This window comes from Scatophagus argus, chromosome 19 (assembly GCF_020382885.2).
Source record: "Scatophagus argus isolate fScaArg1 chromosome 19, fScaArg1.pri, whole genome shotgun sequence".
Classification (NCBI taxonomy): domain Eukaryota; kingdom Metazoa; phylum Chordata; class Actinopteri; family Scatophagidae; genus Scatophagus; species Scatophagus argus.
In genome coordinates, this window is record NC_058511.1 from 8,929,774 (window position 1) to 8,951,973 (window position 22,200).

General features: G+C 42.4%; 1 protein-coding gene across 9 annotated transcripts in view; it reads left to right on the forward strand.

Annotated features, from left to right (window-relative positions):
• sash1a (SAM and SH3 domain containing 1a) overlaps window positions 1-22,200 on the forward strand; it is a 216,826-nt gene that overhangs the window by 56,712 nt on the left and 137,914 nt on the right. For 4 of the 9 annotated variants that reach the window (XM_046372526.1, XM_046372527.1, XM_046372528.1 and 1 more), the window contains exon 1: window positions 8,164-9,667. The exons of 3 other annotated variants lie outside the window; for them this stretch is intronic. In XM_046372526.1, coding sequence (XP_046228482.1) covers window positions 9,164-9,667 — 504 coding nt within the window. In that variant the 5' untranslated portion in view covers window positions 8,164-9,163. Of the gene's footprint in view, window positions 1-8,162; window positions 9,668-22,200 lie in introns of those variants that run through there. 2 more of the 9 variants (XM_046372529.1, XM_046372538.1) reach the window with 2 other exon arrangements.

Sequence of the window (22,200 nt, forward strand, 5' to 3'; positions counted from 1 at the left end):
CAAACATAGTAGCTCCCTCTTTTGCTTAATTGAGTAGCATGTTTAATGGAGTTTACTTGAGCAGAAAATTGAATATAAAACACTCAAGTCATCTTTGTACATTATCTTTTTGGGGGGGGTGGGGGGTGCAACATGGTGGCTTTTGCAGTGATGTGAAGGAGATTTATGCAGAAATTCTTTGAAGGATGACATCTTCAGCAGACAAGCAGTTTTATGCTTATGCTAATATGCTGAATCATTCTGCTGTACGTCCAAGGAATAATGCACCACTTTCTCTCCTGCTGTGTCTCTCGTCAGTATGCTCATTACTTAAAAGCAGTTCCTTACACCTAACCAAAATCCCAATTCTCACGTCCATTCTGTGAGCTTTATACCTTATTTAGCTTTATCTCAAATCCAGCTGTCCTTTTCTTGGACGCAGCCTACTCCAAATTCAATATTTTCTTCTTCCTCTGGAGCTTAAAACAAGCTTTCCTCAGCAATGCCAGAACGTTTCCTCAGTAATTTACTGCAGAAGAACTCATCTATAATTTCAGTGAAGTCCTGCACTGAATTATTTGAGAAGGGAAATTTTTCAGGTAAACTGAAATGTACAGTAGAATGGAGCTCTTCACTAAAGTCTTTACAAAGGAGTGGTGGAAATATTAGTTTAGTAGGACTTTATGTGCAAATATTGAGAAATTACCTGCATAGCAGTCATTTGCAGTTGAATTGGTCAGAATTTGTTTGCTTGGGTGGGCCCTGCTCACCAGAGAGATGTGGTCAGTACAGGTGATGAATATCCTGTATCAGTTTAATACAGTTTAATTCAACAACACCAAACACCCTGGCCTCAACTAGTCATCACATTTCTGACATTTCAAGCATGTTTATTTGTATGTATCATAATAAACCTTATATTACTTCAGTTTTGACATCAAATTCCCAGTATAAGAAGAAGTTTTGTGCCACTGACGGTGATTATATGGGAAAATACACTTTGGACTTGACATTGGAAGATGGGGCTTTTCATGCTCAAGACGTTTCTTGAAATGACCTCATATTTCTTTCTCGAGTCTTTTTTTTCTTTTAATATGAAGTAAAATGCCAGCAGTGTACCACAGCAGATGAGGCCGCCGTCCTGAGGCCGAGCTCATAGTCAGACATTGGACCTGATTGATGCGTTATGCCCTTGTTGGGAAATCATTTGTGTTGTGATGGAATCCTCATCCACAGCCATCATTGTCACCCATAATGACTCCTAATGAAAAATGGACCTTTTATTCTTTCCATCCGTCTTCTCTGAGGCGCTGCTGAGATTAATACAGCCATTGAACCTTGTGTTCGATAACCCATTTACTTTACCTCGTCTTTCACATTGCTTTTCACGTGTCATGGACTTGTGCATGAACTAAGGTTCATATATTCTAAGATGGCAGGGATTTCATTCAATTGTTTAATTAGTTTCAGCAAACAATCGCCTTTTGTCCACAACTGAAGAGATTTAGCCATGTCCTGTATGGTGTGGTTTTCTTCCATCAACACACCATTAAATAGACCCTGAAGACCTGGTAGATAGGTCAAATGCCCAGAGCCCTATTCATTAATATAACATGTTAACAAACCTGGGCTTCCAGCCATCATCTTCCCTTCCATTTGAGACTAAATTTATTGCAGTGAGACTCTGTGGCCACCACGTCTAATTGCTCTTTTGTCTTCAGTCCTCCTGAGGTACAGAAACTGCATAGTGCCTTCTCTCAACTCCAGGCAACGTAAAAATCCAAGTGGAAACGCTGTAAATGTAAATAACTTCACATTTCTCTATTTTATTTAGATCATAAAGCACATTTCAGAAATCCAGTTTTGGTTTCATTTTTTCCTGAGAAACATTCAGTATCTTGAATATTGTGAGTCTGTTGGGGTGAGTGTGTGTTTGTCAAGAAATAGTACTTGTTAGGTTCTTTTTTGTGCTATCAGTCATTATTGGGAAGTTTCTGTTCTTATTCTGTTTCACATATCTACTCAATGATTCATTCATTTTCAGCCACCTTGTTTTAATTAAGAAGGAAAACGAGGTCTGCAAAAAAAAGGAGCTAATCTTTATTAATTGGGCTTTCTGCATGACTGCTTTGCTGAGGGAATTGTTATAAAACATTCTCTCAAGTCACATGACGCTTCATTTATCATCAGCTGGAAACCTTCCCTTTAGCACGCACACACACACACGCACACACACGCACACACACACACACACACACACACACAAATACACGCAAGGGACTGACATACTGATATCATTTCACAAGTCTTTTTTTTTTTCCTAGCTGCTTTATGTCTCTCTATCGCCTTGTCTGTTATTGTCTCACATGATTTTGTTAGTTGTCTGGTGCAATTCATCTGTCCTCAGCAATGAAGCAATCCTTAAGAGATCTCCTGAATGCTCAGTTCAGCAGCTGTCTGTCAGCCTGCCGTCCGCTCTGGCAGCTAAACCTTATACCTCCGGGTGCCATTGTGCTCTGAGGTTGGTCGTTGATCACAGAGTGATGTGGCTGGTTGGGATTGAATTTGGTCAATAGCTCCTGTCAAAGATCCCCAAGCCGGCCTCTAGACAGACCCTGATCCTGCTATTATTATCAGTATATCTGTAATTAAAGGCAGCTGAGGAGAGGGTATTCATATTTCATCAGTGGGCAGCCAGCAATAGGTCCATGGCTGTGTAACAGGTTTTTGGAGATTGTGTATGAGAGGAGGGGGAGAAAGGGAAGGTGTGTATATTATATAACAAATAAATATTATGCACATACCTCTGTGTTTTTAATTGGCCATAACCATAAACGACTATTTGTCCGTGTGCGTGAAAATGCTCACCAAGAATTTAGTACAAGTGAAAGAGAAACATGCCCCACATTAACAGTATAACACAGCTCACAGTTGCATGTCTCAAATTGCCAGTGGCCATGTCAAAAATTTGCATATATACATAATCCACTTATGCTGCTGTGCTTGGTTGGTGCATGGCTGTCCATACTAATTACATGAACCCTGGCTCACCATGATGGCATATCAGCACAGCTCACTGGGAATTAAATGGTAGTTCCTGCGAGCATGTCGATGACCTTTGAGTCACCAAACCTCTCCTACAACTACCTCGACTGCTGCGAACTCAGGTCACAGGTTAGCTGGGTCTTATTAAAGTGCTGCCAAAGGCAATAACAGGAGTCATATTGCTTTATAATTCTCTCTTTGGTAAAGCCTGGGTTTCCATGATAACAGATTAGGACTACAAAGCAGCAGCTTAGTTACTTAGGTTCCTTGGTTTGCAGGAATTGTGGGATTTTTGGCATTTTCTGTTTTGCTTCTTAACACAGTTCAAAAAAAAAAGGTTAGCGGAAGTACACAATGTTTGAAGACAGTCTGACCCATATAAAGATATTTAATGTATTACCTGTTATGAAAGCAATTTCTGTCTGTGTTTGTCTCAGTGTTTTCAGCTCATTAGCCAGCCATGTGAGTTTTTAATTCTCGGCACAATAAATACAATTAATTTTAAGTACTGGTTCATACCAGGAGTGATTTTAATTAGCAGTGTGTTTATTGTAGTGTGTCTCTGCACTTGCATTGAACAAACTTCCTCTCTTTTATGTGCCTCCTGTTTTGTTCCTTGGGAAGGGCTTACAGCTATTAATGTATGCTGCCAGTTTATAATCAGGTTGTGAGGGGATAAAACAGGATGCCAAAGACTTTCTGTTCTGTGCAGTCAGTAAGCAAAGACAAAGATCTGTATTGCTGTTCTGCAGATTTTTTTTTTTTTCAATTATTCATGGCTGCAAGGCTCGTCCTAGTCCTGTTCTGAGTTGAAAAGGCAGCGCGGTCCAAGTTGCAGGAGTAGGAGTTGATTTAAAAACAACTGAACTCCACTGAAGGTAATCACCACTACTGTCTGATCGGGGGGTCCGTCCATCACCACCTGCAGCTCTTATTGAACCAGACCCCTGCAGAAGTTGAGAAGTTGGCTCCAACTGCACCTCGGAGTAATAGTTTGATTGATGGCATCACTTTTATTGCTCCTGGGGGAATGCTAACATAGACCACTGACCTGTTGTCCTCACTGACAGATTCTGTCTGGTGATTGCCAGCTGTCTGTGGCTGATATGCTTAGACATGTGATCCTTGCATTAACCCTGAGCTGCCACCCTCCTCCTCCTCCCTGTGGGTTTGGGGATGTTTAGGTTGATATTGAGCCGCCATTGCAGCGGCAGCTGGTCCTGACGTGCTTGCTTCACCTCTGGTCTCTGGAGGTTGCAGCCCAGCCAGCCGCTGTAATTAAAAGCGCATAAAGACAGATCAAGCTCTTTCCTTCTCTCTCCGCTTAAGATGCCAAAAGCCTGAAAAAGAATCCACTAGATGCCCCGGACCACCGACCTCCAGGGAGAGCTCCTTCATTTTTAAGCCTGTGAAAATACGTCAGTTTAGGTTTTGCCGTTAATTGCATCCAAGTACAATAAACAGTGCGGTTTTTTATTCATGTTGATTCTGGTCAGGTTCACCGCAAAACTACTCATCATAATACTTTTCCCTGAAAGTTTTAGTTTTTCTTCTCCTCCTCAATTTTTTCTTGTGTTCAGTGTACAATTTTGAGAACTCCTTTTCAGTTTTATTTTTTCTCATCATGAGAAACTTGTGTACTGAGGAAGACTGAAATGCTACCTGGGATTCGTGATGAAGCCGAATGTGATATGGTGTAATCACAGGCAATCATCAGCTCACTCTCAGATTGTTTCCTGTAGGCTTGGCTGTTCCTGAAGAATCATCTCCCGCCAACCCTTACTTGTGTAACAAAAAGAGAGGGAGTTCAAGATTTGAAGATTTTGACATGGCAAAAGGATTAATACATTTGACTTAAAGTAAAGTTTATTGCTATATACAGCTTTATACACACTCGCTTTTACATTATACATTTGTGTTTAATAGTCCTTTGGAGCAATGAAAACCTGACACTAAATCTTGGCAGGAATGGTGGTCAGAAATGGCTGAATTGCTGGATCTACCACAGCACCACATTCGGCTCAAAGCATGAACTGTGATTTGTTTTCTGTATGCACTCTGGCTGTGTTGCTGGGAGAAGAGTCTACATATCTATCCGGAGTTGACAGATAGCCACCCCACGACAGCCTCGACCTAGAAACCAACATCCATGACCTTCATGGTGCCTCTGCATCTAGGTGGACAGAAGCCATTCTCTGCTTCAGAGGATTTCAAAATTGAGGTCTTGAGAGGTGCAGCCTAGACGTCTGAAGCAAAAGAGACTCTAAAATTTCACACAGCAAAAATAAAGGAGGAGGTGGGGGGCACGTGATTGTTGTGCTATGGTGGTAGACTCGTTCGGTACGCTGTGAGAGTTTTTGATTTATTTCGGCCTGTCTCTCCTTTGTGGCCTTACATTTTGCAAACCATGCCATCACTTGACAGTGTGAGTGTGCTGTGTGTCAGTAACAATCATCCATGCGAAACATGCTTTGTGTATAGGTCTATAGTGCACTCTATGTAGTTATATGGTTTTAATGAAACTTTAATGCATATAATTCAAGGGTAGATTTGGTCCTCTCAGGTGGCACCATGGTTACAGCCTCGGCAAAAGTCCCCACCTCCTAATACCCAAGTCTTGCCTTTCAGAGAGAACAGCTCAGACTATTAGCATAGAGAGCGAGCCTGGCTGTCAGCAGAGCTGCTGTTGTCTGTCTGGCTGTGTTGAGCTCCTCTCACCTTCCAGCTGTGTCTACTGGAGCTTTTCTTCCCTCAACCTGCCGCAGTCGCACACTTTCAATCAACACAGTCAAAGCTGCCTATTTACCGGATCTGATACTAATGTGCGCTCTCACTGCCATATATTCATTTTTACCAGTGCTAATGCTCTGGGGCTGTCTATTTCAGATTTTATTAAGGGGTGGTTATTGAGGTGTTATTGATGTGGCAGCAGCCCTGTGGCCCCAGGGCAATGCTCCAACACTCAGTGGAAAGAGCAATGGTTCTCTTGCTTGAAATGGGCGTAGACTGCCTTTTTATGTCACTACAAAGCAATAATACAGTACTAACACTTGCGTAATATCAACAGACGTGATGTTGCACTTAAATTAAGCTGGTGTGCTGAACTGAAAATCATATGTAGAAAAGCATTCAGTCCTAAAACATTACTCATAAAATCGCATTCATCTACAGAGAATTATTAAAGAAGAGCTGTGATTGATTTAATCTTTGAAGTCCTTTGCTGAGACAAAATACCAAATATTTGTGGGTTAAGATGCTCAAATATCATACTTTTCAGCTTTTTTGTTTATATCGTTGGCTTTAGGTTCATTGGACAGTATATGAATATGTAACATCTATCTTTTGGGACTTCCCTCTAATATTAAATTTTTTTCATGTGTGTTATTAAATGTGTTTACTTCACAACTCCTCACCTTACTCTGTGGTAGTCTGTGGTTGAAATGGTCACAACTGGTAGACAACCAGTGACAAGAGTGTGCAAGCTGGCATTGCTTTGTTTCAGCGACCACAAGCTACAAAAAACTAATTAAATTAGTGTCTATTTATAACGTTTATTATAATATAATTACATTTTTCTCAAACTAGCATACATGCATACATATTCAGGAAGTAGCAGTCACCAGTGTGAACAGTGAATATTTTCCGATGATATTCGCACATTCAAACAGTCCTGTGTCTTTCTGTCTGTTAGTAACTTGTGTTAGGTTGCCACCCTTGCCTCTTGCTGCACCCGCTGGTCGCACTCCATGGCCCAGGGCAGCAGAGTGGAAACACAGCAATCCTGGCACTGCCAGTTCGCTCTCAGAGTCCACCCACCGTAGAGAGCACCAGTCTTCTGGTTCCATCTGTCACTTTACTCCCATAATCCCCTGCTCCTGTAACCGATCTAATGACATGCCTTTGCCAGAACAATCCTGAGGGTAGAGCTGTGGGGGTTTTAATCCTATATACGAGCTGGGAATAAAAGACTAATAAGTTTGTGTTCAAAGTGAATGTCAAAGGGTAATATCAGTGTTTTTAAACTTGTGCTAATCATCAAGGGTTTATTCGTCTTTACATTATCCCTGGCATTCAGTCTACCTACTCTGACATTTTAGCACTGATATTATTGCCTTGATTTCTCTTTTTACTTTTGTTTTATTTCCATACAGTGATATTGTGTGTATTGTAATGAAGGTCACATTATATGTCAGCAGTACCAACAAACACTGAATCGCTACAGTTTATAAACAGATGCTGTGGGTTTATCTCCAAAGTTGCTGAATATTCATTACGGATTCCACTCCAAGTACAAGCTTTAATGCATCATACCACACTCTATTCACGATTACCTCCTCCTGTCAGTACTTTATATGAAGGTTTACAAAGAATGAGGGATGATGGAGCATTTCTGAGTTATTGCATTGACGGCCGCAGACAGGTAAATCGCTGGAAATGTCAACTAACTTGAGTTTGATTGAACTGGGACCGTGATGAGGGATCTACACTGGCACGTACCTCTTCCTCTGACATTCTAACAGGCATTTTTGGCATGTTTCTGATGTGACGTCTCCAAAAGGAGGCTGTTTGACATGCATGCCCACTCCTCCACGACTGGCGTGTTTGTTCTCCAGCCCTGCCGCATGTCATAATGGGCTGAGGCAAATTACTTCCAGCCCGGAGCCGAGATGGTGATTGTATCAAACCGACCCCTAACAAGCTGTCAGCTCACATTTGATAAAGCATGCATCAGCATCGGCTGAATTGGCATCCATTTGGACAGAGTGGACAGGACTTATTTCTGAAAGTGTTATTCTCTCAGTTCTCTGTGGCTCTGAGTCTCCCTCTGTTTTGCCAGACAGTTTGACTTGTCTTGTACTTAATGATGACGGCATCCAGTGGTGCAGTGTGATGCAGACAGTTGGACTCCACTTGCCCTTCAGTGTTGTAAAGTCAAAAAGGAATTGCATGAAATGTCTGACCATACAGATAATGGATAGATGGACGAGTTGTACCTCTGTTTCTCCCATTACATCAGCTCCAGTGCTGCAAAGTCTTCAGTTCCCCGTTTTCCACATAGAGGGAGCTCATGCGTGTTGAGAAGCCAAACGGTGGAAGTGCTGAATGAGTGAGAAAGAGTGTGCATGAGAGACACTGAGGGAGAGGTGCGGTGAACGGAATCACATCGTAGGGGGATAATAACGTGACACAACCCCAGCAGTTCAGATATTCCGCTGTGCGACAGGTTTAACACTTGCTTTCCTTTCCGGACCAACTTTCACCAAGTAGGTGGGAACCTGGTGACCCACTGCACGCCCCGAGTCGGCGTGACAAGTTCGGAGAGTGGGGGATTCGCATCACTATTTTTAAATGGGTACAGTGAAATTTTGGGGGGCGTGGACCGTAGAGGAGCGGCAGTGAGCATGTTGGCTCTTGGCTGCAGTTCCAGTGTAGTGATGTGCCGGCTGGAGGAACCGGACTACGCGTAGACTGTGCGGTTGGACGCTGAACTGTGCGGTCGCCGTCAAACGTCTGCGGCGGACTTTGTGTCATTTTTTTAAAGCTCGTTTGACTTTATTTGGATTTATTTCTTCAACGCGTTGCCGTTCGGCATTACGAAGGACTTACAGGAAGGAGGATAAGCCGTGAGAACGCTTCTGTTTTTTGAAGACGCAGCAGTTGCCGTGCGTAACGGACGAAATCTGATCGAGCAGCTATTTGAATGACAATAGTTTGAGGGAACTGCTTCCCTGTTTGTTTAATGAAGGTGAATTATTGGAACTGAGTGCGCATTTTAAGTCAGGCAGTGAGAAAAATTGATGTTTAAATGACATTTGGGATTTGAAAGCGAAGTGAAACCGAAGTGATCTTCATTTGTAAATATTGACAGGTGTTACAGTCACACCGACTGTGTCAGGCTCAGCCGTTCATTCACTCACGGATCTGTCGTAATGTCTTAAAACGCCGCGGACTAAACCTATGGCATGGATGTTCCAAAAATTGTTTAATCCAGTTATCTTTACTCACCCAGTGCTCGGCGAAAGCACATATTGTTATTGTTATTGTTAACAAGCTTATAATGCGTTTGAAACGCCGAACGGGAAAGTAGCCGTCACTTTTGTGTCCTCTTGTAGTTGTAGCCTATCTGGCAAGAGCCAAAATGACAAGCAACGGACCTGTCATCGTCTACGAGTGGCTTAAGACCCTTCAGCTTGCCCAGTATGTCGAGTCCTTTGTGGATAATGGGTATGACGACCTGGAGGTTTGCAAACAAATAGGAGACCCTGACCTGGATGCCATCGGCGTCTACATCCCTCACCATAGGCAGAGGATTCACGACGCGGTGAGGAGGCTGAAAGAGGAAGCCCAAGAGACGGCCAGTGGACTGTACTTCACCCTGGAGCCGGTGCCACCCGCAGCAGAGATCTATACCAGTCACATGGTGGACCAGTATGAGTCCAAACTGCGGGGATCCAGGTCGTGGACGGAGCCCAACAGTGACCGGATTGGGCGCAACGGTGGGTATATGGGCGCGCAGAGGAACCTGACGCTGGGCAACAGGAGAGAGCTGGTGATTTACCCCAAGCTGAAGCTGAAGATCATGATCAGAGATAAGCTTATCAGAGATGGCATCAACCTCGCCAAGCCGCCCTACTCTAATAAGGTAAGAGGAACCTGGTCAGACGCAGGTCATGACAGTCACGTGACACAGAAGAGACCCCACCTGCCAGTCACTCATGACAAACTGATGGAAAGCATTCAGCACAATACTCATACACAGTAAAGTGATCCAATTTATGTAGTCATTTGGTTTGATGATCGCTTTGAAATGTATGCACAAAGCCTCTCTAGAAATTTTATTTTTCTGTAAGAATGGACACAATTTTATCAAGTATGGTTAGAAAAATGTTTGAGAAATTGATTACATTTATTGATTTTTAGCTGGACAAATCTTTTACGCTGGAGAGAACATAGTTGTTGTTTTTGTTTTAGAGCAAATATAGCAGGAATGATTTGCTGACATGGTTGTTTTTGCAGTGTGTCTGAGGTGTTACATGGAACAAAAGGGGCTGTCACCTGCTCCACATCATCCATCATTTGGTTTAAGGCTCATTGTCATTCTTTGTAAAGGGCATGTTTCACTGGTGTGTTCCACATCAAAATAAGGCGAGAAGCTGAGCCACGTAGGTAAATGCCAGTGCGATGCCTGCACGTTTCCCAGCCCTGCCGCACTTTGCAGAAGTGTGAGCGGTTGCCGTCACAGTGAATGATGGGAATGGAGTAGCTGCAGATCAATAAGCAGAGAGCGAGATCCTGAGGAGCTTTCACCCTGTCTGTGATTTCCTGCAGGGGAAAAAACAGATTTACACTCTGATTATTAATCTACACTGACCTCACCTGTCCGATGACTTGCCTCAGCATTCTGTGTGGGTGGATCAGCCAGGCCCTCAAGCACATAAGCCGTGGCTCTTTGCTGTAATGAATGAGCGAGGGGCTGTACGTGGCGGTGAATGAAGAGTGCCCAGCTGGATAAGCTTACCCTTCTTAGTCCTTGCAAAAACAGAACAGCTCATCATAGTCCTGTGAGGAGCCGGACTGAGAGGGCCTCTTGTTTTCACAGGACTGATGATGACCTTTCTTCAGAAGTGTCTGAATCATATGCCTGACCAGCTAAGAGGGGTTCCGCAGAATGACTGCTTGTTTACGTACGAGGAGGCTTTTGAATGATGTGTCTGCAAGCCATTGAGGGGCAGAGGGTGGGGGTGGGGGTCACGTCCTTTCAGGGGATGTAGAGTAACTTGCAGTTTTGTTTACAACCCTGCAATTTTAAAGGATAATAACATTCTAGAGCAAAAGTGGGTTTGTTAGCCTGTCAGCGGAACAACCCAAACCAATCCTTTTCTTTGTATATCTGCGTGATTTCACAGCTGAATTTAAGCTGAAAACTGGGACTTCTATTGTCTTAATTCAACAACACTGATATTTGTTGCATTATTATCCAGGGAACTATAAATCAAGTCCTATAGTGCTCCAGGGTTAGTGATCCCTTCAGGAAATGTTCTTTGTGGAGGCTGGAATTGGCACATTTGATTCAGCTCATCTAGGACCAGTTTGTTATCTTCTTTTCAGTACTTGAATGAGCCCAAGGATTGAGTAATTATGTGAAATGCGAGTATTCACATTTCCCACCAAAAGGTTTTGGAGCGGGGGATCACACTAGACCTAAACCTATTTATTAAAACCCTGGTTATGGCCCTGTGTGTCAGTTGCATTAAAAGTGTGTTTAATATTCAAACACACTTTTCAACACAGCCGCTTTTCAGTCTCACCTGCCCCTCCAGTTGAAATGGATGCTGAAAATATGATGCTCACGTAGCATTATTCATTTGTGACTCTATGTAACTTTGTGTATTATTATACACTTTGTACAACACAGACATTTATCTTTTACCCTGTCCAGTACTTGCTTGCTTCCCAATTAGCTTTTCAAACTGACACCAGCTTTGATTTCAACATTTGCATGTTTTGTAAGCTGTTTTTGTCTGTCTGTATATTTCTGCCTCTTTGGCTAACTGTGAATCCCATAGAGATTTTGGATTTGTGAGGGATTATCTGTCAAACCAGGGCTGAAACAAAGTGTTGGTTCCAGAGGGTTAAACTATCTCTCCCTTTGAAAGCTGTATTTATTTAGAGCCAAGGCTTTGGCATTGAGCCTTTGGAGGGGAATGAGCAGGTCAAGGTCTTTCTCTGTCTGTCTGTCTCTCTCTGTCTCTCTCGTCTGTGTGTGTGTGTGTGTGTGTGTGTGTGTGTGTGCGTGCGCGCATGTAACCCTGTAGTTTGGAATTGGCTTCACCCCAGTGCTTTTCTCCCCAGGAGGAGTGAGAGGAGTGTAGGAGATGGAGCTGTGACCAGTTGATGGAGGTTTGACTAACTGGGCTGTGATTGGTCTGTGGATATCTCTCCTTTCTCTGCCTTTGAGATGAGATGTCACCCCCAGCGGAGACTGAGACCAGAGAGGCAGACTCGGGGCAATTACAGGACACACAATGTCGGTCTCAAGGGACGTTCATTGTTTAGTATAACCAAGATCTCCATCCACGTTTAAACTGTCCTCTGTGCTCTCAATACGCTGGGGTTTTCATAGACTGTGGTCTCAGAGCCCTCTGTTTGTGTCTTTGTCGCTGGCTTTGTCACCATTGTTTGTCGTTAATCAAAAAAAAAAAAAGAAGGAATTCAGAAGTCTATATGAGTGTGCACTAGATTGTTATTATCATGCAATGCACTGAAAGGAATCTGTTGTGTGTAATAAATACCCATGATTCTTATCAAGGCCACAGAGACCTCTTGTATGAGACAGAATATTATTTTTTATGATGCGAACAAATGTTCATGCCACAGGCTGCACATTTCTGCATCTCCCATCAGGGAACAATACAAGTAGGGAAGATGGTCCTGCTGGTTTGCCTGTTGCTTAATGCACTGCAGTGGTAGAGTTATGGTTATTCTTTAGGATGAAACTGCGTCATAAATCTGATTTTCAGAGAGGTGTCTATGTTGTTCACAACCTTGTAAGGTCTATGTTTTCTACATTGTGTAATCTGCTATGTTTTAGGTTCATACCTGTTTGTTATGTCTTTCACCTGGCTGCAAGATGCATTTTCCTTTAGGTACAATGTAGGTAAAGTTAAAGGGTTTTGTAGTTGCCACATAAATACACTGAATAAGCAAGCGCGATAGTTATTCTATTTTTACATTCATTTCTCTTCCCCAATCTGTTCCTTTCCTATTACCTTTTTGTGCCAGTGATTTGTAGGGAGTTTTCAGCTTTTCATCTTATCAGTGAAATGCCTCTTGTGCTTAATTCTACTCAGCGCCACACAATTTGAAAATGTGCTCTCATCCTGGTCTCATCCAGAGACTGGTCCTGGAAACGGCAGACACAGTCATAATAGCGCCCCATTGTTAGTGCTGTGTTTCAGGAGGAAGTAGAAGCTTTAAAGCTGGGAGATTCTCCATTGTTTGTATGGAAGCTGATGGAGCCACATGTCCTTTCACTACTGGTGTGTTTTGTGTTACCAATTTCCGTCTATTGAAACGGGCTGCAGAGGCAAGTGTCCAGCATTGTGCCGATGACTCTGTGATATAAACCAGGGTGTCACGCAGAGAGGGAAAGGGTTGTAAATAGATGGGCACATTGTTTTTGAGAGGTCTGGTGGGTGTTTGGGTGGGGGGGAGTCAGTGTCTCCAGCACCACTTTGGCAAGTTATATGTTCAAGGCCTTTCTCTGACTCCCACAGAACAGCTGATCAAATGTGGTGGGTGGGAATCATGGGAGGCCTCCAGCTTAGCCGGCCTTAAGAATGCAAGAAATGCAGCGGACACGCGGAGGTGTTGTGTCTGTCAGGCGGTAAAACAGATGGAAAAGCAGCTTTTAACTGCCTGTGTTATTAGCTTTCTCTAGCAGAAATAAAAGGAAGTTCATCACCTTACATGCCAAACACTCACCTCACTTCCTGTTTCAGTCCTTTCATCTTGATTAATGTCCCAGCACTCTCACCAAGCAGGAAATTGGGTTTTTGTAGAAGATGACCCTCTGTGGGTCAGCCTGCTGTGGGTGTTGAGGGCTCTCAGGCTTATTAGACAACTTCCAGTGCTGCTGTGTGAAAAATAATTTGAGCAGTTTCAGATAAAATATTTCTGGTGTGAAAAACAAATTGTGTTGGAAATCAAAGTTTTCAAAATCTACATATTTACAGGCTAGATGGAATTTGGTTGAAAATATCGCAATGACACAGATTTCCATCCAAGTTGCTGTTTATGTATTTAGACCATAGTGGTTTCCATTACGTATGCATGTGATGTATGGTATATTGTTACAATGTGAAAGCTACTTGAACTGAAAGCCATTATTTCATGTTGTTATATGGCTAAACTAAGAGCTTTTTCATTGCCTCAGTGGAACACTCCAGTGAAGGCTTTTCATGAGCTTTTCATTTAGCTTATGTTTTTTGGCAAATATCCTCTTCATTTTTGTCCCATGCTATAGAGCTGGAATTTTGCCATAAGGAGGGAGAGAGCCTCTCACAGCTGCCTGAGAGTTTTCCACGCGTTCTGCTGAAAGCTCTGTTTGCTTAGCCTTTATTAAGGGCTTCTTGAGGGCATTATCAACCAAGGACTCATAAAGGGAAGTCATAAAGAAGTCAAGGACCAGCTTCTATTGTCCTGAGACTAGAGAGAAAGTCAATTAGCAAAGTCAGCTGCTGTTTACAAAAGCAGGGTTATATGGAGCACTGAGAAGGGATGGATCACATTCCCATCAGATGGAAAAAGTGACATATACACTCACTCAGTGTCTCTTTTTGTAAACAACCCGTGTTTAGGGCCTTTTAAGCCATCTGTGTTAAGCATGAACTATGAGTACCAGTATTTAGCCCTTTGAAGAGCATCTGGGTGTGATGAGGACTGATGGCTGTCACATTGACCTTTGACCCCACTGCTTTTGGCCTGTTGGTCTAAAATACAAAGCTGATCTCAGCAGAGGCAATGAAATAGACCACACACCCCTCTGGTTCCCTGTTGGCTGCCAAAGCTAATTAGTGTCAGATTCAAACCTTACATTTGATACAGTCGATCGTTTCGAGTGCATGTGATTGTTTTTGCATCTGCGAGAACTAGTGTGTGCAATAATTCATGAGACAATTTGCACATCTGTGCTCCTGTTAGTCCAAAAACAATAACTGGAAAAGGAGCATCATTAAGTATTTTCTCTAATGCTATCACTGCAATGACATAACCATTCACTGGGTGGTTTTGTGATGTAGTGAGGGAGTTTCTGTCTGCCTCTCCCTAAGGAAGATTTGACCACTCATCTCCTGGGAGCTTGTGCAAATGTGGGAAAGCAACATTTGTGCTGTATTTGCAGCTGGCTCTCTCGTTTCAGCAGGAGGGGGAGAGAGGGCCTCACTCCTACGGTGCTGTACTGGACTGTGCTCCCCTGGACATGCAAACTTGGTTGGAATGATGACATTTCACAGGGCTCAAACTTACAATTCAACCAAAGTTCCCTGAGCTTTCTCTCCACTCATTAGCAGGACTTGTCAACCATGATAATGTTAACATTTATACATTTATTTCATGTTGAAAAATGTCATTTATACTCATGACATTATCGCTGTCATTCCCTTGAGCCTTTGGAGATACACTGTAATGTATTTAAATAACATATGTGAGCTACAGTATACATGTTTCACATGCAGTCATGGTAACAGCTTTAAATAAAGCAGCCCAGGCAGCCAGTAGTCATTTCATTTTCCATAGTGTGTGTGGGGAACAGGTCCTGATGACACACATTCATGACAGATACATTATCAGAGCTATTCTGGTCCAAGGTTTCAGCAGCTTTCTGACAGCCTTTCTACATGTGACCACACAGTATCTGCATTAGGAGCGAGTGCAGGCTGTTATCAGTACTGAAATATCTTTTTTTTTTTGTTTTACTTGGTGTCTTACATTAGTCATTGGACAGGCATGTTGCTGGTATGTGTTATAACTGTAATCTTGTCAGTTCAGTATATTTAGTTTGTGTTTTCAGTTGTAAGGTGAAATAGTCATACAGGAAACCCATCAATAGGTATGACCCAAGTTGAATAGAAATATATTTTATTTCCATATGAAGTTATATTTTGACGTCTGGGAAAAAAAGAACCTTTAGTATTTTTGAAATCAGGTCTTTTAACTGACGGCTATATTTTATGTTTCAATGCACAGAAGACAGATTCCTTTTCAGCAACAACAAACAATGAAGCTAAATGTTCACTTGCTGCTGTAAACATATTTGTTTTTAACACATTTGTTCACCAGCGCGCACTCACTGCTGGCCAATGCAAAACGCAAAGACATCAGCTTGATTTTTTCCAAAAAAACTGTGCTGTAACAAAGAGATCCCATCGTGATAATAGCATACACCCCATGTACACAACAATGACCCTGTTGTCCTCTTTGACCAATGGAGATGGAGGAAAATGAAGATATCATGTGCCCCCACAGGATGGAGAGTGACAAGAGAGCAGGCCTGAGCATCTGTCTGTGTCAGGATCCAGATTGCAAATCAAAACATATGAACATGTTTTCCCTCTCTCTACGTCTCCGTGCAGCACAGACTCATTACTGCGCTTGCAGTGATTACTCTGAGGGGGATCATTAAAGACAACTTGTTAGACATACACAACCATACATTGTTGTTTTACTTTACAGGCGCTGCAGGATTGCTGTTGTTCATCTGCGGGATTGGTTTTGCCGTATTGCCACAGGTAGTCATATGTGACCTCTAGTCCGAGAAGGCTAATTACTTCTGACTCCCATGCTTCTGTGTACTGGGTTCATACTAAACGCATTTGTTAAAAGTTAGGAGGTGGAGACCAGGAGATGTCAGACCATACGTTTGTTCTGTAATCTCTGACTCACAGTGTTTTGCTGGCTTCAGTGGCAGACATGGATGGCGAGATTATTGCATAATGCTATAATTCTATCAGCAATACATGGCTCCATAGAGTTTAAATATTGCTCAAGCTATTTGGTTAAGCAGCTCTGTCATACAGTGTTATTTCAGCAAAATGGAATTCATTGTGCTGAAAGGGTCAGATCAGCAGTGTGTAAGATTAATCTATAAGGGTCAAGCCATATTTTATCAACCACCTATAGAAGGTTAAATGTAATCTTGCATCATCTGTAGGGCTACAGCTAATAATAATTTCCAGGATCGATTGATTTCGATCATTTGATATGCGTGCATTGAAGCATCATCTTGATTGCTTGTTTTGTCTGACCAGCGGTTCAAAACCCAAAGCTATTCATTTAACAGTGATATAAAATGGAAAAATTCAGCACAACCTCACATGGCTGAACCCATCAAATGTTTTGCATTATCATTTGCTAAATTAATTTAACTGTAAAGTGATTGTCAAAATTGCAGGTGTTTAACTTCTTATGAATCAACTAAGCAAATAATAGAATTCTGACTGTTATAGCACTAGTTATCTGCTAGTGTGTGCATGAGATGTGTTAAAAAAAACAAAAAACAAACCAAAACTTCTTTTCATTGGCATAACTTTGCTCTTCTTAAAAGGAGACAAAGCACATTCTAGTCATCTTTCTCAGGCCCTGTTCCCAGATACGGCACCAACTGGATGAAATAATCCTCTTTGCAAAGAAGACTATGATGAACAATTAAACTGCTCTTTGGAATGCACAGGGGGATCAAGAAAACTCCATAAAGCAGAATGATGAGGGCGGAGATGTTGCAAGTCCTCTTCACATTACCTGCTACTCGGTGGAGGATTTCTTAATGTGTCGAGCACTTTTGGGAGGGTTAAAGCACTACTACCTACAACAGAGCTTACTTGTCCTACATGTAGCTACAGTTTGGCTCATGTCGGCCCGCATTATCTTGGACTGTGTTTAAGGGATATAATGTAAGGGTGTAGAGAGATGACTGAGGCATGATAGCAGTGAATATGAGTGTTAGAGAGACAGACAGGCAGAGTGTGTATAATTACCTCGTCTGAAGCTGCTGCCAGCTTGGTGTATGGAACATAGCACAACCTAACTCTCAACTCCCCCTCATCCTTAATTGGTCCATTTCCAAGGCATGAGGGCAGGGCTGCGCTGAAAGCTTTGATCATGAGACCACACCAATGTCGATATGTCCCTACCTGAGTGCTTTTGTAGTGGCTGTGCCTGGCAGGGGATTGAGCCATACTAAACTCACTCAGTGTCTGTCTGTCTGTCTCTTGCTCCCGCCTCCCCGCAGCTCTACATACCTGAGTGTGAACCCTAATTACCTGGCAGTTACTACATTCCTCAAACACGCCTACGCGAAACACACTAGCACACGTACTGAGTATTGCACACACTTTCTTTTTTTTATAAGAGCAGTGCCAGCATGTGGTAGGTATACTTTTGTCTTGTGTGGTTTGCCACGTGCAGCATTATAAGCATTTACAGAACATTTAATGGTTCCGGCACATTGTAACACAAATGTGTTTTATGTTAACATGAGTCAGGAATAGGTCACCCTTTCTATGTTGTTCACTTTTTGCTGTGTTTTCTGTAAGAGAAGGTTATGCTGACCTTATCAGTTCTGTCCAAATGGCACTGCAGCCAGTCAAACTTGTCATTAGTGGATCAATTCAGACATGCTCATTGCGGAAGGCTGGAGTTCATTGCGCTAATTGCTGCTTTTTGACCTCTGTACATGTTAGAGTTAATTGTTCCATTCATTAAATGTTGATCGCTCATCACATTGCAGGCATGAATAGGAACTCTGCTGAGACTGTAACCCCCCCCCCCAACATCATTAAAGCTTCAGTAGAGACTGGAGCTTTTGCAGAGAAAAGTCTGGTCAAGTTTGCTTTTGTTTGGGTTAACCTTGCAACACTTCATTTGGTGCACCCACTCTAAGCTTACCTAAAATACACAAGGAGTCAACTCTAGAGACTCTACAGCTTACCATTCTGGTGTTTGTCCTCCTCAGTGCAAGTTGCTTTGGAGTCACAAAAGAAAACATGTAGAAAAAGGACATATAGGTGTCAAACACTGCACTGCGAGTGTGTTTCCACTCCTGCATTCCATCAGTATCATGCCTCCTTATTATGCCTATGCATTTTTGTGCATGCTGTTTTATTTTGTGGTGCTCATGTAGCGATCCACAGTAGCCCTTCTGTAACATCTGAGATAGAGTCCCAATGAGCAGTCTTTTAATTGATTAGTAAATCAAAAGAAAATGAATCACCTACAGTTCTCATAATCGATTTTAATTGTTTTAGTCGTTTTTCAGGCAGTAATGTCATTTATAATAATAAATGAAGAGTCTTGGGTTTTGGGACTATTGGTTGGCTCTGGGAAGTCATGCTGAGAATATTTTTACAGTTTTTTAACATTTAATTAACTAAATGATGAATTGATAATGAAAATTATAGCTAGCTGCAGCCCCAGTCTGAGACATGCAGTCTTGTTGCTGCTTCATCTGCTGTGGGTGAACCACAAAACCACAATTTTCATGTCAGCAGATCTTTCAACCAAGGCCATGCCAAGCCAACCCCTGTTTACTTTAATAGCCCTTCAGAATTCTCTTTAAAGGATTTCTCTCTGACAAATCTTGGAAATGCATTTTCTATTCCCACAACATTTCTATTTCTTTTTTTTTTTTTTTAACATGAAGGGGTTGGCCTTCTTGGGTCTGGCGCTCTGATACAAGCATCTGAGACCATTCCAACCTCAGTTTACTCTTTGGGTTCAAGTTACACAGTCAACTGGAATTTTGGCTTGAGTTGAATGTGTGAACAAAGTCATCAGAAAGCTTGTCTTAATTAAATTTGACCCCATTCTTGAATATGGCCTTCTGAAAACTTCTTTTCATTGCAGCTGGCCTGATGTGACTTTTACTTTACTGAATGGCACTAGTTCATGTCACCAGTCATGTAACAGATTTGTAATACTCAGCTTTGTTTAAGGAGGATTAGGCTGAGTCCATATTTGTTTCGTCATGGGAGGCTTTGGAAAAAATATTACATCAATAGAAGCTTATTATAGGCATTCAGATATTCTGGAAATTATAATTATGGATGAACAATAAGGAGAACTAAAGTACAGGATGTTTCTCAGAACAGATTTGCATGCAAAGGCTCAGCATGTGCCCTTTCGAATATGCTTTTATGTCCCGGAGGCCTGAGTTCTGTGCGTAGTAGATTGAATGATAATCTGCTCCTAACGTGCAGTGGTCATGGCCTTTGGTGGCAGGAGAAGAAGTGTTGTTAATCCAGTAAAGCACCTCCTCACCCTGAATCTGCACAGCACAGGGCTGATGTCATCCACAAAATCCAAACAATGAACTGGCCGACTGACAGCTCGCCATCCAAGCCTGAGAGGGAGGGGTCATGCATCAGGAATTTTCTCTGCTCCACCAGACATCCTCACCCAGTTTCACCCGATTCTCACTCACACGGGGAAGACAAACTGAAATACAAATAGACAGGCTGGCGGACCTGTCAAGTCAACAGAGGGAAAGCCATGAAGACAGACAGTTGGTCAGACAGTCGGACAAACAGGCAGATAGCAAAATAGCGAATGCAAAGAAGATGGATTGACAGACAGAAGTAAATATGTGATGGGAATCGTCAGAGTGCCCCAACAGTCATTAATAATCTTCTCTCATTTGAGATTGTTTTTTTCAAAGGAAGTGCAGCAGTACCACTATTACACTCACACCTACGATATATTTGTAATAACTTGTTTTCATCTGCATGTATAAGCTTGTGTTTGCAGCCTTGAGTGTGAGGCAATTAGTCTCACGCTTCAGAACAGCAAAAAGTTGAATAATTAATACAGGATGCATTAGATCACGATTCAGCTCATGAACCATGTAAGGATGATTGCTAAGTTACTGAGTGTAGTGCTTGTCTACGGGGAGAGTAAAGTGTAGCATGGAAATTAAACACCTTAGATGAATTTGTCTCTTTTAAAGATGCATCACCCGAATAAAAACTTTCTCCCAGGATGGGAAATGTTTCACAGTTATATTATTTTCTGTTCTTTTTATAGCTGTGATCCTACTCATTTTTCAAATCTCCACTTGACAAGCAAGTGTGACCACTTAGGAGATGCATGCTAAGGACAGCAGCATGGGAAGACTTGACAATGAACATCTCCCTGGTGGACTGTATTGTGATGTGAGTCTTTGTTATGGGCGCTTAGCCATGTCCGTGGCCTGGAGAATAGACTGTCCCCCTCCCACTCCTCAGATGAGAATATACTGTCAGTCCAGAACAATGGGCTGCATCTCTGATCCCTTTCCCACTCCAGTTATGGAACAGTTGAATGCTAGTTAGCCCACCTTCCTCTCTTTAACCTCCCCCAACCTCCCAATCAGTGCCCTGATTTCACCCAAATTTAGTTAAAACCGAACTCTTAAAACTGACATGCCCTGAAATATGAACCTCAGGCAGAACAAGTATAGTCGAATCAGAGTAGTAGATTACCTTGGTAATACTTCCCTGAAACTGACAAAAGGTCTTTACTGACTCCTCTGGCAGCGATGCTTAAGTCGTCTTTGGGAAGTGGACTACAATGCTGCAGTGGAAGTTGAGGGCAGCGATTATGTGTGGAGCCACTCTTCATTGTCATGCAGGAATCCCACAGCCGGGCTTATATCAATTGTTATGTAAAGTGACCATTCATATTTTATGATCTGCTTAGAATGGAGGTTCTGGTTTGGCCTTTGTGTGAGAAATGATATAGAGAAGAGGAAAGGAAGACATGTCTGTAAATATGTTGTTACTGTGTTTCTCGTGTCTTTTTTTTTATCCTCTTTGCGTACAATACATCTGCGCCATCACTTTCTCCCGTTTTCCACCATCAGCTGTATATGTCTATAGAACAAAGGAGTCTAGTGCCTCCTTCTCAGCAGACAATTGTAGGACATCTCATTTCTTAAATATGTTTGTCTAGAAATCAAAGCCTCTCACCATTTCTGCGATCATTACCCTGCAAAAATCACAACAGAGTGCACCAAGCTCAAGTGTTCTTATTGTTGATTAGCACGAGACGTCTCCTGTAATCCTAATCAAGATATTGATGATGAACCCTCTTCACTTGGGAAGAGGCTGAGGCTTTTGTTATGAAATGGCATTATGTCCTCGGAGGCTGAGACTCAGATGCGACTGTTTGTTCTAGTCACACAAGCGAGGCTGTTTATACAGTCCGAGGGAACAGATTTAGAGAATTCCCCATACTGCCTCTCTCTCTGTGGTAACTGGTTGTCTTTAAATGGCAGCTTGCGAGTTGTGTGCATTACTGCTTCAACTCAAAGTTCCATCAGGACTATTTTTTTTTCTAGGCTGCTCTTGTCTTTGTCTCCTCTGTTCAGCCATGATAGATGCTGTTGCTAGCAACAGTCAGTAGCGCCAACAGATCATTGTGTCTGCGCAAGATAAAATGCAGTAGAAACAGTAAGTATTATATTTAAAATACACTATGTCGACAAAAGTATCCAGGCACACCTCTTCATTGGGCTGCTTTTCAGGGGTTGGGATTTGGCACCTTACTTCCAGCGAAGGGAAATCTTCCTTTGGCGTTATTGTTGTTCCACTTGCCATTGGGATATTGTTGTGGCTGTGGGTGGCAGTTGTTGGTTCCCCACGG